A 16,324-nucleotide genomic window follows, 5' to 3' on the forward strand; every position below is an offset into this window, starting at 1 on the left:
AAAATATTTTTAAATGTTAAAGTCTCATACCTGACTTTCAAATAATACTCTCTACGGAGGCCAAATGGAAAGTCCAAGGAGGAAAGATTAAAGTCCAAGCAAGCATCATTCTAAGTAGCCATATAGTAATAGAATTAGAAAGCATCAGTGAAAAGTTGCTTGTAATCCAGTTGTAAAATCTGAAAGACAAGAATCTGAAATATCAAAGAAGACAAACAGAGTTATACTATATCTTCTTATGAGATTTGCAAACATTTATCTGTCCCCCAATCAAATAGTCTTCCCACATTCCAGGAATGCTTAACTTAGCAGTTTGTTTGAAAATTGGTTTTTAAAGTTTTTTTCCTAGGGTTATTGGTCTGCTTATAATTAAAAAAAAAATTCTAGAGGCAATTTTGGTGATATATATTTTTCTTGAAATCTATCATTATTTTGAATTTAAATTTATTTTTAAAAATGCATATAAAATTCTGTAAAAATTTATTCTGTGACTGTGATAACTTTTTCACTTTCAATTAATACATTGTGTTTTCTTTATTTAAAAATATTAGCTAATATTTTAATTACCATCTTTGCCTCAGATTATCTTGGAGTTATTTTATTCTACTATAAATCTGGATTTTAATTGCTAATATTTGCTTTTCTATATATTATTTTATGCCACTGTATTTGGGTTTACCATAATATTCATCACATTAACTCTAAAGTTGAAATGACAGTTATAATATTGTGTTCATTTTTATTTAGCTAAAAGTTTAAAAGCTATAAAATTTTCTTTGAGCAATGTCTTAGCCACAATCTAAAGCTTCTAATAGCTACTATTATCATTATTATAACCTAAACAAGTTAAAATTTTAAGTTGCATTTTACTTGACTAAAAATTGTAAAAGAGTATTTTGCTTTTATTATTGATTTCATTTTATCTCTCTCACTATGTCAATTATGCTTTTAAAAAATTTTAGTAGGTTCCTTAGAGTTAACAATATATACTTTTGACTAATCTAAATTCACTTTCAAACAACACTTCTGCTTCTCAGGTAGTACACATTCCTTAAAACAATATTCCCAATCCTCCCTCTGCCCCTCTATGACATTGTTATCAGTCATTCATTTATTTATGGTACAATAACCAACACATTATTACGGTTATTACTATAAACACAAGAGTTATCTTTTAAATTAATTAGGAATAAAGAAAAACATTCTTTTTTTATCATGTGTTCCTTCTTAAGAATTCTTCATTTCCTTCTGTAGATCCAAGTTTCTGACCTATGTACTTTTCTTGCTTTCTACCTGAAGAACTTATTTAGCATTTATTGCAGCATATCATTGCCAGCGATGCAGTCCTCCAGTTTTTGTTTGTCTGTGGAGGTATTATATCTCCTTCACCCTTGAAAGATAATTTCACTGGATTGAGAATTCTAGGTTGATTTTCTTTGCTTTTAATCCATTAAATATTTCTCTCCATTCATTTTGCTTGCATGCTCTCTAACAAAAAGGCCAGTATAATTCTTACCCTGTTCCTCCATAGGCCAGATGTCTCCCCAACCTTTGGTTCCTTTCAAATTTTTCTCTTTCTCTTTTGATTTTTGCAGTTTGCATTTGCTATGCCTAGATGTGAGGGTTTTATTTTGTTTTATATTTATTAATGTTGGTCTTCTCTGACCTCCCAGGACTGAGGAGAAATCTAGTAGAGATTTCATTACTATTTGATAGTTATCCATCAACATTATTTCAAATATTTCTTCTGATCTATTCTTTTTCTTCTCCCTCTGGTATACCACCTATACACACATTATGTCTCTTTTGTTGTTGTTCAGTCAGTCATGTCTGATTCTTTGTGACCCCGAGGACTGCAGCACACCAGGCTTTCCTGTCCTTCACCATCTCCTGGAGCTTACTTACATTCATGTCCATTGAGTTGGTGGTGCCATCCAACCATTTCATCCTCTGCCATCCCCTTCATCTCCTGTCTTCAATTTTCCCCAGCATCTGGGTCTTTTCTAATGAGTCAGCTCTTTGCAACAGGTGGCCAACGTGTTGGAGCTTCAATTTCAGCATCAGTTCCTCTAATGAATATTCAGGATGGATTTCCTTTAGGATTGATGTTTGATCTCCTTGCACTCCAAGGGACTCTCAAGAGTCTTCTCCAACACCACACTTCAAAAGCATCAATTCTTCAGCACTCAGCTTTCTTTATGGTCCAACTCTCACATCCATACATGACTACTGGAAAAACCATAGCTTTGACTATGTCTCTTCTCATTGTGCCACAATTTTAGCTGTTCTCTTCTGCTTTCTTTTTCTTTCTCTTTGCATTTCAGTTTGGGGATCATCGAGCATATCATTTATCCCTTGAACTCATTGAGACCAAATATCTCTAGTGTCCTTGTTTTACCCTCCTCTCTTGACTGTGAGTTTCCCTAAGTATTCCTCCTCAGAAAGAATCTGTGACATTTAGTCCTTTCAGCTGTAATCTACTATTACTACTGGATCCCTATTGTTATGACGGTAATTTGTGGAGGAACAGAAGCACTCTATAATTTTCTAAGATTAGATATCTATTTTATAGGGGTTCTGTGATTTAGAGATGCAGTTTTATAAGTGTTTCTCCAATGTGTTTAACTCTTCTGTCTACCTCTGCTTCCTTCCCTGGAAACAACATTCCCAATCTATTTTTTTGAAACCTCAGTTCAGTTCAGTCGCTCAGTCGTGTCCAACTCTTTGCAACCCCATGAACCGCAGCATGTCAGACCTTCCAGTCCATCACCAACTCCCAGAGTTTACCCAGACCCATGTCCATTGAGTTGGTGGTGACATCCCACCATTTCATCCTCTGTCGTCCCATTCTCTTCCTGCCTTCAATCTTTCCCAGCATCAGGGCCTTTTCCAATGAGTCGGCTCTTTGCATCAGGTGGCCAAAGTATTGGAGTTTCAGCTTCAGCATCAGTCCTTCCAGTGAACACCCAGGACTGATCTCCTTTAGGATGGACTGGTTGGATCTCCTTGCAGTCCAAGGGACTCTCAAGAGTCTTCTCCAACACCACAGTTCAAAAGCATCAATTCTTCGGTGCTCAGCTTTCTTTATAGTCCAACTCTCACATCCATACATGACTACTGGAAAAATCATAGCCTTGACTAGACGGACCTTTGTTGGCAAAGGCATGTCTTTGCTTTTTAATATGCTGTCTAGGTTGGTCATAACTTTCCTTCCAAGGAGTAAGCGTCTTTTAATTTCATGGCTACTGTCACCATCTGCAGTGATTTTGGAGACCAAAAAAATAAAGTCTGTCACTGTTTCTACTGTTTCTCCATCTATTTGTCATGAAATGTTGGGACTGGATGCCATGATCTTAGTTTTCTGAATGTTGAGCTTTAAGCCAACTTTTTCATTCTCCTCTTTCACTTTCATCAAGAGGCTCTTCAGTTCTTCTTCACTTTCTGCCATAAGGGTGGTGTCATCTGCATATCTGAGGTTACTGATACTTCTCCCAGCAGTCTTGATTCCAGCTTGTGCTTCTTCCAGCCCAGCGTTTCTCATGATGTACTCTGCATATAAGTTAAATAAGCAGGGTGACAATATACAGCCTTGACATACTCCTTTTCCTATTTGGAACCAGCCTGCTCTTCCACGTTCAGGTCTAACTGTTGCTTCCTGACCTCCATACAGGTTTCTCAAAGAGGCAGTTCAGGTGGTCTGATATTCCCATCTCTTACAGAATTTTCCACAGTTTATTGTGATCCACACAGTCAAAGGCTTTGGCATAGTCAATAAAGCAGAAATAGATGTTTTTCTGGAACTCTCTTTCTTTTTCGATGACTTTTTCTTGACTGTGTCGAGGTTTGTTTTCTTAGCTGATACAGGAAAACTACAGATGGTTTGCATGGAAATAATTTCCTTACACAGTTTGGAAAATTTTTTAAATTGTGTTCTGACAAAGTCCTTTTACCTACCCTTCATTATGGAGAAGGCTCTGGGTATTTTTCACAGTGTTTAACTTTTCCCTTCCCCGGTCATAACCATGGGGGAAAGAGTTTTCTCAAATCTTTACACTGAGAACCTGGTGGGGTTCCTGGAGGTAAAGCTCACAAAAATGTGCCCCACCCTAGTAATGTGGCTCTCATGAGTTTCTCATGCCAGTCCAGACTCAACCTATAGCAAACCATGAAAATCATCTTTCAAGTATCCCTATCGGTTTACGGTCCCTGCGGCTTCTCCTCTAGTTAGGTTGTCCTCAGCTATGTTTCCCTGAATATGTCTCTCTCTTCAGGCATCAAGGGCCAATTTGTCTTAGAACCTTTTTTCTATCAGTTAGAGAAACAAAAAAGTCATTGATTTTCAGTGTCCAGTATTTTTCATATTGTAAAAATATAAGTGACAAATTACAAGCTCTTTATCTGTCAGAGAGAAATCAGAAGTCTCCTATAGCATGGTTTTGCTGTAATTTCAGAATTTTATGGTGACTAACTACAAGGTCATCACTTCCTTTTGCTTTATGAACCTATAGTTCTTACATAGTCTCAAACTGGCTCATTTCAGGTTGCTATTCATGCTAGAGTGGGCTCATTCCTTCTGAGACAGACAGAGGTAGAAATAGTAGACAACGATAAGCTGGGAAAGTAGGAAGCAAGGAAATCATAAATGTACAATGTGAATTTTCATAATTGAAAATGGTCAAGCAATTAACACTCGAGAAAATAAATAAAACATTACTAGCTTTTCAGAAATACTGTATTATATTACAAAGCTTTTTCAAGTTCCAGACAAATCATATACTCCCAACTCTGCTCTAAACCAGCATCCTATCCCCAGTACTAGCACTCACTAGTCTTTCATTATTAAGCTGTCTAAGACTAGGGAAAATCATTTATCCTCTTTTTGCCTGTATTCTCCTCTGTTCATGTATCTAAGTGTCTTTCTAATTAGATGATGCCTGAAAACTGTGTTTAATACACAAGCAAGTGAATAAGTGTTTAGTCTTAATGTTCTTAGATTGAGATGGTCAAGGCACAAAATGTCTGGCAAAGCAAAATAAGTGTGTTTATATTTCATGAGCTCTAGAAATTAAGGAGGTAAAACTTGGAGAGGGGGAAAAGTCAGACAGTAAAGAGGGAGAAGAAACAAAGGGACAGTAATGGACGTTTTCAGTGTCAAGGAAGCACTGAGACTGTTGAGACTTATTCCTCTGAAGGACCAAGAAGTAGAGGTCCATAGCAGTCCTTAAGTCATGAGCATAGTTGCAACATTTCAGTGATGAGCTCCCTGTCACCTGCCCATGTACATAACTCATCTATCTTCTGCTGGAGCCGGAGTTTATATCTTATTTTACTTCATGACGTGGTAGATACAGAGCAAAAGAAAAAACAGAATAGACATATTTTAAACTTCCTTTTTTACATATAATAAGCTTTTAGCTACATTTTAACTGGTACAACTTGAAAAAGAGTGCCTTACTATATGACGCACTCAATTCGGAGAAAGCAGAAAGCAAAAGATCCCCGAGGAGCATGTAGGAAAAGTCTTTCCAAATACTTGGCTCTACTTAAACAGACATTGGAAGTTTCTAAGCCCAGAGGCTACTCTTTATGGTATAAACTTACCACGCTGAGAAGGATGCCCTCCCACCAGCACTGGTCATGACAGAAAATTAACTGGAGTTCATTTCAGGCTCATGGTAGAATACAGAGAAAACCTTCTCAGACAGAGACAAGAATCTGGTTTCTGGTGCGATCTCTACAGAGTAAGTATATGCCAGTTAATTGATTTTTGAACTTTCACCAATGCCTCTCCCTTATTTTAAGACTAAATTCTTTGTTTTCTCTTTAGTATGTTTTCACACCTCCTTACAGAATTTAGAGTTTTAAATGTGTGATGCAGTTAATGTGCTTAGGGGAATTTTGCATTTTCTCCTAACTAATCCCTGGGACTTCTTAGCGGTTAATACATGCTAAAAAACAGCTCTGCTTTTTACAGTCTTAGCAGTTCCCAGCTACTCTGGTTGAGAAACATCTGTTTTCACAGACTCTCCAACTTATCCTGATGTCTTCTGATTGTTTTTGCACTTTGCCTGTTCAACCATTTGGTCACTGTGATAAATACAGGAAAACCTCAGTCCTTACAACTAATAGGGGCCTAAGTACAGTCCAGTGAAATAAATGATGAAGTTAAAATGATTTTACTATAAATGTGAACATCTTTTCTTACTATTATTGGCCTTTACATGTGTCTGTGTCTGGGTTACTATTCATAGGGCAAAATGTCTTATTTCAGAAATCGTTATTTTCTTAGTCTTTAGAAATTGGAAGCCATTTCTAATAAACAAGTTACACTGGAGTTAAACAGACCTCCATTTATATTCCAGTTGTTACTTTCTAGATTACGAAATGGAAAAATCAAGCTTTCTCATCTATAAAATTGCAGTAAGTACCATGCTTATTGAAAAGAATAATACTGGTATTAAGCATAGTAAGTAGTACATAGTAAGTACTAGTTAGTCAACATCATAATCATCCAGTTCCAAGCTTGAAAAAAGTAAAAGAAAAAAGAGAGATGAAGGTAGTAAGAGAGAAGAAGAAAAAAAAGAAGGAGGGAAAGGGAATGAAGAAAAGAAGGAAAGGAAAGAGGGTTAAGGAGGCAGGACGAAGGAAGGAGGGAGGGAAAGAAGGAAGGAAAAAAAGTAGGTAGGAAGGAAGGAAGTACTTAACTCTCTAGCATAGAGAAAAAAAATATTTTCCACAGAAATCATTAAAAAATAATACAGATGAACAGTTTATGACCAAATGAACTTTGAGTTTGCATTTTCTCCCATCAAGGACAATCAGGAGTAGAAGGAGCTTCCACATGTCTATTGTATAAGACAGTCACAAAAAAGAAATCCCTTTGCCACTGAAGGGTAAGGGTAGTAATACATGAAGCAGAAATTGGTCATTAATTTCAAGTTCTGCTAACAGGTCCAATACTGATGGTAAGAGTCACTTATAGCTATTTATCTTAAGCAATGATGATGAATCTGAAAAGGAGATAATCTCCCAGTGTTTCTCAATCCCTTGAATCTGCTGAGGGTGAAATGTGAGCTTGGGCAGATCAGTGGACCTACTTTTTGTAACTCCAGAATCTGATTTCATAATTATATATCTTTTTCTTTACTCTCCACAATCGATTTCTGCCTCTGTCCTCCATTTTTCTTTGTTGACTCATTTTATTTGAGTGATTTTTACTCATTTTGTTTGTATCCCTTTGGTATTATTCTCATAGTTAAAAATACATTTTAAGATGAATGTAAAATATTGTTCAAAATGCTAAGGTTCTTTGTTGGAGTGATGTGCAAAATATTTTGATTTTTCATCCTTTTCCTCTCTGAACATTAGGATCAGAAAAATAAAATGGCTACTCTAGTTCTACTGACACAATATAAAAAAGGATACTATCTTTATTTTTACCAGAGGAATTCAATCATTATTCCCATGGTTTCCTGAAAATTTTCTAAATTATCTAGCATTTGTTATACACTATAATGGGCTTCCCAGGTGGCACTAGAGGTAAAGAACCCACTTGCCAATGCAGGAGACAAAAGAGGCACAGGTTCGATTCCTGGGCCAAGAAGATCCCCTGGAGGAGGGCATGGCAACCCACTCCAGTATTCATGCCTGTAGAATCCCATGGACGAAGGAGCCTGGTGGGCTATAGTCCATAGGGTCACAAAGAGTCAGACACAACTGAAGCAACTTAGCACACACCCACAAGTACACTATAACAAATAAAACTTATTTAGCACTGACTACATGTCATAGCTGGAGAAGGAAATGGCAACCCACTCTAATATTCTTGCCTGGAGAATCCCATGGTCAGAGAAGCCTGGCGAGCTACAGTCCATAGGGTCGCAAAAGTATCAGATGTGACTTAGCAACTAAACAACACATGTCATAGCATTGTCTGATTTTTCTTTGTTTCAACTCATATAGTCCTCAAAAATAAGAGTTATTGACTTTCAGTATCTGTAACAGGAAAAAATTAACACGCTAGAAAGTTCAGTATCTCACTCTAGAATAGCTGGTAAATGGAGGATCTGGGGATACAGACAGTTTTGCTCCTAAATTCACATTATACTGTGTGTTGGAAATGGCTCTAATATAAATATTCCTATCTCCTCAATTAATTTTGATACATTGGTTTTTATATTAGAAAAAAAATTTATTATCTCTAATAATATGCCAAACAAGTTGGGGATAAGGAAACAAGCCTAAATTGATTTAAAATCCCATCACCTTTAGAATTTGGGGGGCAGATTCTAAATATTTACTAATGCAAAATGCCATCTGTATATCCCCCCAAATAAAAAGGGGCTTCCCAGGTGGCACAATGGTAAAGGATCCACCTGCAAATGCAGGAGATGCAAGAGATGTGGGCTCGATCCCTGGCTTGGGAAGATCCCCTGGAGAAGGAAATGGCTACCCATTCCAGGATTTTTCCCTGAAAATTCCATGGACAGAGGAGCCTGGCAGGCCACAATCCATGAGGCCTCAAGGAGTAGGAAATGACTGAATGAGCACAAAATAAAAAGATTTGTTTTCTCTATAACTGCTTTCTTGATTTATCAATATATCTTTATATATTAGTTAATGTACACCTAACTTAGTGTACATTAATATTTTAAAAAAACCTCTATTGTGTAAATGTATCCACTTAATCCCTTATCCTAAAAAAAGCTTGTATTGTAAGAAATGCTGTTAAGTAAAATATACATTTCAGCTATTTGTATGTTTGCATGAGTGCATGCTAAGTTACTTTGGTCTTGTCCAACTCTTGCGACCCTTGGACTATAGCTGCTAGGTTCCTCTGACCATGGGACTCTCCAGGTAACCATACTGGAGTGGGTTGCCATGCCCTCCTCCAGGGGATCTTCCTGCCCAAGGGATTGAACCCAGGTCTCTTATACCCTCCTGCATTGGCAGGCAGGTTCTTTACCACTAGCATCACCTGGGAAACCCATCTGTTCATTTATTTCAATTTATTCAAAGACATAGGATTACTGTTCACAGTACAATTTTTTTTTTTTTTTTTACCCTATTACTCAGTTGCCTTCTGGATTGCTTATACCACATCACATTCCCAACAGCTGAGAATAAGACATACTGCTTTCTGAATTCCATAGCAACAAGTTTATTTATTCTGTTGAGGAAAAAAAGTACAAAATTGGAATCTGCTTTTCTGAATTTGTAGGAAACATATAAAAATCTCTTCAACCTCAAGTTTAAAAATTAACTATGACATATTTTATTAAAATGTAATCCTTTTACCACTGCATTTAAGCCTTACATTTAAGTTCTTCATTCACAACTTACTTTTCTGTAAGATATACAGTAAAATATACTTTTACATTTCCAATGTTGAGCTACATGTTTAACAACTATTGAATACTCTGAATTTATTGAGTAAACTTTTATTCTCCTGCATAATTCTAATGCCCTCTTCCTTATATACTAAATTCCCTAATGTGTATCTCATTCTTAACTGTGTTTTGTTAATTTATCTGTTCAACTTTACTCAAACTGATCATCATTTATTAGTAGAGGTTTATAATATGTTCCAATATCTTTTCCAGATAGTATTCTTTTTTCTCCTCTAACTCCCATTCTGTTCCCTCTTCAACATTTCCCTGGGCTTTTTAAATGGAGTTTGGTGCATTTTGTCCTGTTCCAGATTTCCACTGAACTTTTAATGAGCACTGCAGTTATTGTTCAGAATAATTTAGTGATAATTGATATTTTTATAATTTTAGGTCTTTTTATAAGTTAGCATGATTTTTAGCTTCCATTTAAGTCAAGGCTTCAAATATTCCAGAATGGTTTGTTTCTCAATAAAATGCATACATTGTTTATTTGTTTCCCTCACAAAAGATATCTCCTGTTACCATATTTTATGAAGTTATTAGCATCACTTTTATTCAAATATTTTACTACATTTAATAGTTTATGTTCAATTGCCTTAGGTTTTTGAGATGGATAATTGTGTGACTTGCAAATAAGTGCAATTTTGATACCTTCCTTTTAGTAGTATTATTTGATTCAATCTCATCTATGGTACATGAAACATGGTACTGCAGCCTTCCTTCTTTGTGTTCCTGATTTTAATGTTTTATGTTTATGCTGACTGTTGGTTTAAAAATTATATTAAAAGCAGTTTGTTCAAACTAATTCTTAATTCTTCCTAATTTACTGAGTTTTTATGTAAATCAATTTTGAAATTTATTCAGTGAGTAGTACATTCATTTCCTAAAATTTCAATACAAATACTCTCCAATAAAATTTTTCTCGTCTGTTAGGGCCTTAGGTGTTACGTTGTGGGATCAAGAATTTTTTTCTTGATAGTCTCACCAAAGGCTTTAAGTAGAAAATCCATGTGATAACACTTGATCTCTAGATAAATGAGCTCTGAAAATAGACTTGAGATAGTCTTGGGGAAAACAAATCAGAGAGATCATTCAGTAGCCTTTTCAAATATCAAGATGGGAAAATATGTAGACTAGAAACAAAAGGAAAAATGACAACAGAAATGAGAAAGGAACTTAATTTAAAAATACCTGAGAATAAAAATTGTGCAAATGGAGATGGAAATAAAAGGACAGAGGAGAGTGCTACACAAACATTTCAACTAGGCACCTGGAAGAACAGTAACAAAATTATTAAGGTGTTGGAGTAGACAAAAACATTATTAATTCAGTTTTGACATGTTAACTCAAAGATGGAGGTGTGACTTTCATTTGTGTATACAGTTTTGGATAAGTTACTCTGGAGTCCATGATTGAAGCTACAGATGCAGAATTCAAAATACAGGTACTTGTTAAAATGAGGAAACTGATATTGAATTAAAAAATGCTTATTACTGCCAGGGTCCAGCCCCAGCAGGATCCAGGGGAACCCTCAGGATGAACGGCGTCAGCGAGAGAGAGACACGTAGGACCGGCCTTGATAGGGCCAAGTCTGCTAGGGAGAGAGAGAGAGAGAGAAAGAGGCCAGACCAGGAACGTGCAGCAGAGTCTAGCAGTTGCTTTATTTTTCACCATCGCCTTTATACCCTAAGTTGGTACATTTCTAAGGGGCAGATAAGCATACAGACTTAGTTTAACATTACATCACCTTGTCCTTCACGAAACCAGGTGTGCTCTGTATATTTTTGTTTATGAGAATCTTTTCCCATAGATTTTTTGTAAATTATCTTCTGGCCTTGAGGTTAGCAGAAAACAGAAAAATGGCAGTCTCATGATACAGCAGGTTGCAACATAATAGAAATACAATCTTGTTAACATAAAAGTCAGTCTTTTTGCAGAAGTTTTCAGATAAATTTATCTAAAAAGTTTAACACACAAAGACTCTGTGGCTCTGGTGAGGCAGCCCCTGTTTAGCACTCCTAGTTAAAATTAACAATTATCTTATTGTTTCTACACTAGGGCTAAACTCTTATTTTTCTAGATCTCCAACTATATTAACAATAGTTTCCACTACACAACCTTGGCACATTAACATCAATCAAACGTTGATCTAATAACCACTTTTAAAACAATATTTTTTGTATTCTCTAATAGAGCTTCCTCACCCCCCAAAGGGTTCTGTGCCTATTAGGGCCATTTTTATGGTTAATCTCTATGTATAATATCTTTTGACTTTCAGGCCTGTTGACAATTTATGGCTTGCACCTGATATAACTTTAAGCAACTTCAGTAGCCGACCCTGTCTTTTTTGTGGTTAATCTATTTTCTTTCTATTGGGTGTCATCTCCATGGGAACTAGATAGGATTACATTTTTACAGAACAGAAATTCAAAGGATTGCAAAAACAGCAGATATGGCACAAAACAGGCTCTTAGTCTAAAAGTTAATTACCTGCGAGAAGGCACCAACTAATCTCTATCTAAACTATTTTCTATTAGGCGTATATATGGCTATAATATTTGTGGGACTTTTCTCACCCCGTGGAGGGACCTATGCTTAATAGTTTCTTTTGTTAGCATACTTTGCTTAGGATGTTTAAAACAATCATCAGCATTTTGTGCAATGAGAGCACATATTTATCAAACAAGCCAGAATGCCAGCAAAAGGGTTTGAATTGAAGCATTTCCTTCATCTCTGGCCCCTTCATAGGGTACTAGCGTCCAGGAGATTTATTAATTAGGGTTTTAAGTTGGTCCTCATTCAGTGAAAGAGGAGCAGGAGACCTCTCGGCAGGCAACACAAGAATCCGCAGCAAGGCAAACAAGAACAGCAGCAGAAAAGGGGGGAGGATACAGGGTGGGGTAGAGGCCGAGGCCAACCTGGAGGGTCCCTTATCCTAGACGGCCTTGCGTGTCAGGTTTTTTCCTCGTGACCTCATCATGGATGGGGTCCGGACGGCCTTGCCTGCCCGGTATTTTCTTCATGACCTCATCACGGGCGGGACCTCCCATAATGGCTCCTGGCATATTACAAAACTTTGAGTCACACCAAAAATTAAGAATGAGCAGAGGAGAATGATCACTGAGTTAGTGAGAGGCATAGAGAAATCAGAAAATTAAGGAAATAATTATGGGAGGGCTGTCATGGACACAGCATGATTGCATTCAACAAATTAACAGAAAACCTGATTTATAGAGGATCAAACAAGTTGGAATTTATTTCTATCACATTACAAAAGTAAATCTGAAGGGAGACTGTTGCTGGCTTTAAGTGATTCAATATGCCCTTTGGTTGCCAGATTCTTCCTAAATTTTTACTGTATTATTTGTATTTTACAGGCTTTAGAACTTTGCAGATGCTACACCTTTAGTCATGTCCTTTGAATTAAATGCAGAGGGGAAAAAATCGACCATAAAAAGGACTTTTTCTACATGAACATTTGTTGTTTCATTGGGGAAGGAAAGCCCTCCAAACACCCATTTGTTTATATCTCATTGAACAGTTAGCTGTAGGTCACATGTGCCACCTTAGTCTAATTCATGGCCAAGTAACTGGTTTAGAAAATACAGTAACTGGTTTAGAAAAATCATATATCATGCTGGCAATTTGGGATAGGGTTATTCTCTTCTAAAATTTAGACTTCAGTCCACTACTTAAGCAAATGGAATCTCTGTTGGCAATAAATGGCAAGAGGGTTAGCTTTACAAAAGCTAAGAAGCCAACAGCAGAGGGAGTTTCATAAAAAAGTTTGTGATAAACAGTATCACATCCTGCAAGGAGATCAAGGAAAATGGTGATTGAAAATTGATTATTAGACAATGCATTCATATCCAGGGGTTTTTCTATAGATAAGGAATCTTGGAAACTGAATTATTTTGACTTACTGATGAACAAAAGAGCCAAAGAAGAGTCATGGGAAAAAAAGGAAAATTAGATAGGGACACTAGATTAGCAATTTGATCTGATTTTTTGTGAACTACAAAGTTGTGAACTACACTAGTAAGTAGAAGGAAACAAAATTTTTAATTAAGTTTAATTGAGGGATCCTTGGGGCACCCCAGGTTGCTCAGTAGTAAAGAATTCACCTGCCAGTGCAGGAGACACATAAGACGTGAATTCCATCCCTAGGTCAGGAAGATCCCCTGGAGAAAGAAATGGAAACCATTCCAGTATTCTTATCTGAAAAATTCCATGAACAGAGGAGCCTGACAGGCTACAAAGAGACATGACTTAGCAACTGAGCAATGATAATGACAATGAATGATGGGGAAGATCTAGGGAAGGTGTTGTCCTTGAAGTGCGTACTTCTATGGTTAGAAGCATGGATTACCGTATGCTATAGCTCTGGATAAAAGTCCTGGCTCTGACACTTGGTCCATTGCAGACTCAGTTTCTTCATTAATAAAATTAGTCCAATAAAACTGCATTTCTATATGGAATTCTATGAGGTGTAAGTGAGATAATGAGCTTAGTACAAAGCTCTGTATAGAGGATATATTGATAAATGTCATCTGTTAATTTGTTTAACATTTTCTACTAATAGGTATCTTGTAGTCAATATTTTTATTGAATATAGAGATCTATATGCACTATGATAATGTTTCATGAATCAAATATTATGAAAAATCACTAGCTGGGCACCTTACTTCCTTGATAAATTGTACCAAAAAGAAAAAAACAAAAACAAAACACACACACACACAGGTGAAGGAAGGTAACACACATTAAACAGTTTCAATCTGAAGATTTCTACTTAACCAATAAAATAAATTAAGCTAAGGCAAAGGTCCATGTAGTCAAGGCTATGGTTTTTCCAGTGGTCATGTATGGATGTGAGAGCTGGACTGTGAAGAAAGCAGAGCACAAAAAAATTGATGCTTTTGAACTGTGGTGTTGGAAAAGACTCTTGAGAGTCCCTTGAACTGCAAGGAGATCCAACCAGTCCATGCTAAAGGAGATCAGTCCTGGGTGTTCATTGGAAGGACTGATGCTGAAGCTGAAACTCCAACACTTTGGCCACCTCATGCGAAGGGTTGACTCATTGGAAAAGACCCTGATGCTGGGAGGGATTGGGGGCAGGAGGAGAAGGGGATGACAGAGGAGGAGAAAGCTGGATGGCATCATCGACTCAATGGACATGAGTTTGAGTAAACTCTGGGAGTTGGTGATAGACAGGGAGGCCTGGCATGTTGCAATTCATGGCGTCGCAAAGAGTCGGACACGACTGAGCGACTGAAATGAACTGAACTGAACTAAGGGCACTTGGCAATTTTGTGTGAGAACATTGATATAAAAGTCACAGAAATGACTAAATTTATTCACATGAGAGCACACCTAGGTAGACGATCATGGAAAATGTCCAAAACTTGAGAAGCAAAAAAAATTTTATACCTCTGAAAATGGAATAAGAAGAGAAGTAACCACACTTACTTTCATTCAAATTTTCATAAATTTTAATGTAATCATTCTTCTTATAATGTTTCCATATTCTTTTTTTCATAGTTAAATGATTTATCAAAATACAAATGAGTAGGATGAATAGGAAGTCTACTTGTGTACTACTATTTATGACTTTTCATTTTCTATCCTCAGGTGATTTGATAATCAGCTCTTCTGCCTAAGTCAATGGATGGAACAAATGATTCTATGGTTTCTGAGTTTGTGTTGCTTGGACTCTCTGGTTCTTATGAAACGAAAGTTTTTCTCACGTTGATATTCTCCTTGATTTATTTAGGGATAATCCTGGGAAATCTTTTCATTTTGTTTTTAGTAATTTTTGATTCTCACTTACATTCTCCTATGTACTTCTTATTAGCAAACTTGTCCTTCATTGATGTGGGGGTTGCTTCTACCACAGTCCCCAAGATGATTACAGACCTTTTAAATGAATACAAGATAATTTCTTTCCAAGGTTGTATGGCACAAATATGCTTCATCCACATAATGGGAGGAGTAGAGATGGTGTTACTCATAGCCATGGCATTTGACAGGTACACAGCAATCTGCAAGCCTCTATACTACTTGAAAATCATGAACCCTAAAATATGCATTTCACTTGTAATCACTGGCTGGGTAATTGGGGTGATTCATGCTATGTCTCAATTTGCTTTCATTATAAACTTGCCCTTTTGTGGTCCTAACAAAGTAGACAGCTTTTATTGTGACTTTCCCAGGATCATAAAACTTGCATGCACAGATGGAGCCAAATTTGAGTTTATTGTTGCCGCCAACAGTGGCTTCATGAGCATGGGTACCTTCTTCCTGCTAATCGTTTCCTACATCTTCATTTTGGTCACCGTCTGGAAATGTTCTTCAGGAGACTTGTCCAAGGCGTTTGTCACTTTGTCAGCTCACATCACTGTGGTGGTTCTTTTCTTCACTCCGTGCATGTTTCTCTACGTATGGCCTTTCCCCACATCATCAGTTGATAAATACCTCTTCATTGCTGACTTTGCTCTCACCCCTGTCTTAAATCCCATTATATATACATTAAGGAACAAAGAGATAAAGGTAGCCATAAAAAGGCTGATCAAAAGACATTATGTCAGAATTCGCTGATCAGATCTGACTTTGGAGCTTGAAGACTATAATCCATCTGTCTTCTGGACATCTCTACTCAGGAAAGCGAGTCAATCTAAGTCGCTTCAGTCGTGTCTGACTCTGCAACATTATGGACTGTAGCCCTCCAGGTTCCTCTGTCCATGAGGATTCTCCAGGCAAGAATATTGGAGGGGGTTGCCATGCCCGCCTCCAGGGGATCTTCTCGACCCAGGGATTGAACCCATATCTCTTACATCTGCACTAGCAGGCAGGTTCTTTACCACTAGTGCCATTCCTACTTAGGTACCTAAGATCTAAAATAGACAAAACTGGATGTATCATCTGTCTCACTGAAC

The 16,324-nt window shown here is 37.0% G+C and overlaps 1 protein-coding gene across 1 annotated transcript; it reads left to right on the forward strand.

Annotated features, from left to right (window-relative positions):
- Window positions 1-15,053: 15,053 nt before the first annotated feature.
- LOC136172590 (olfactory receptor 4F21-like) lies at window positions 15,054-15,986 on the forward strand. The gene has a single exon (XM_065942014.1). It carries the CDS (start codon window positions 15,054-15,056, stop codon window positions 15,984-15,986), a length of 933 nt encoding a protein of 310 aa, XP_065798086.1.
- The last annotated feature ends 338 nt before the right edge of the window (window positions 15,987-16,324 follow it).

This window comes from Muntiacus reevesi, chromosome 7 (genome assembly GCF_963930625.1).
Source record: "Muntiacus reevesi chromosome 7, mMunRee1.1, whole genome shotgun sequence".
Lineage (NCBI taxonomy): Eukaryota > Metazoa > Chordata > Mammalia > Artiodactyla > Cervidae > Muntiacus > Muntiacus reevesi.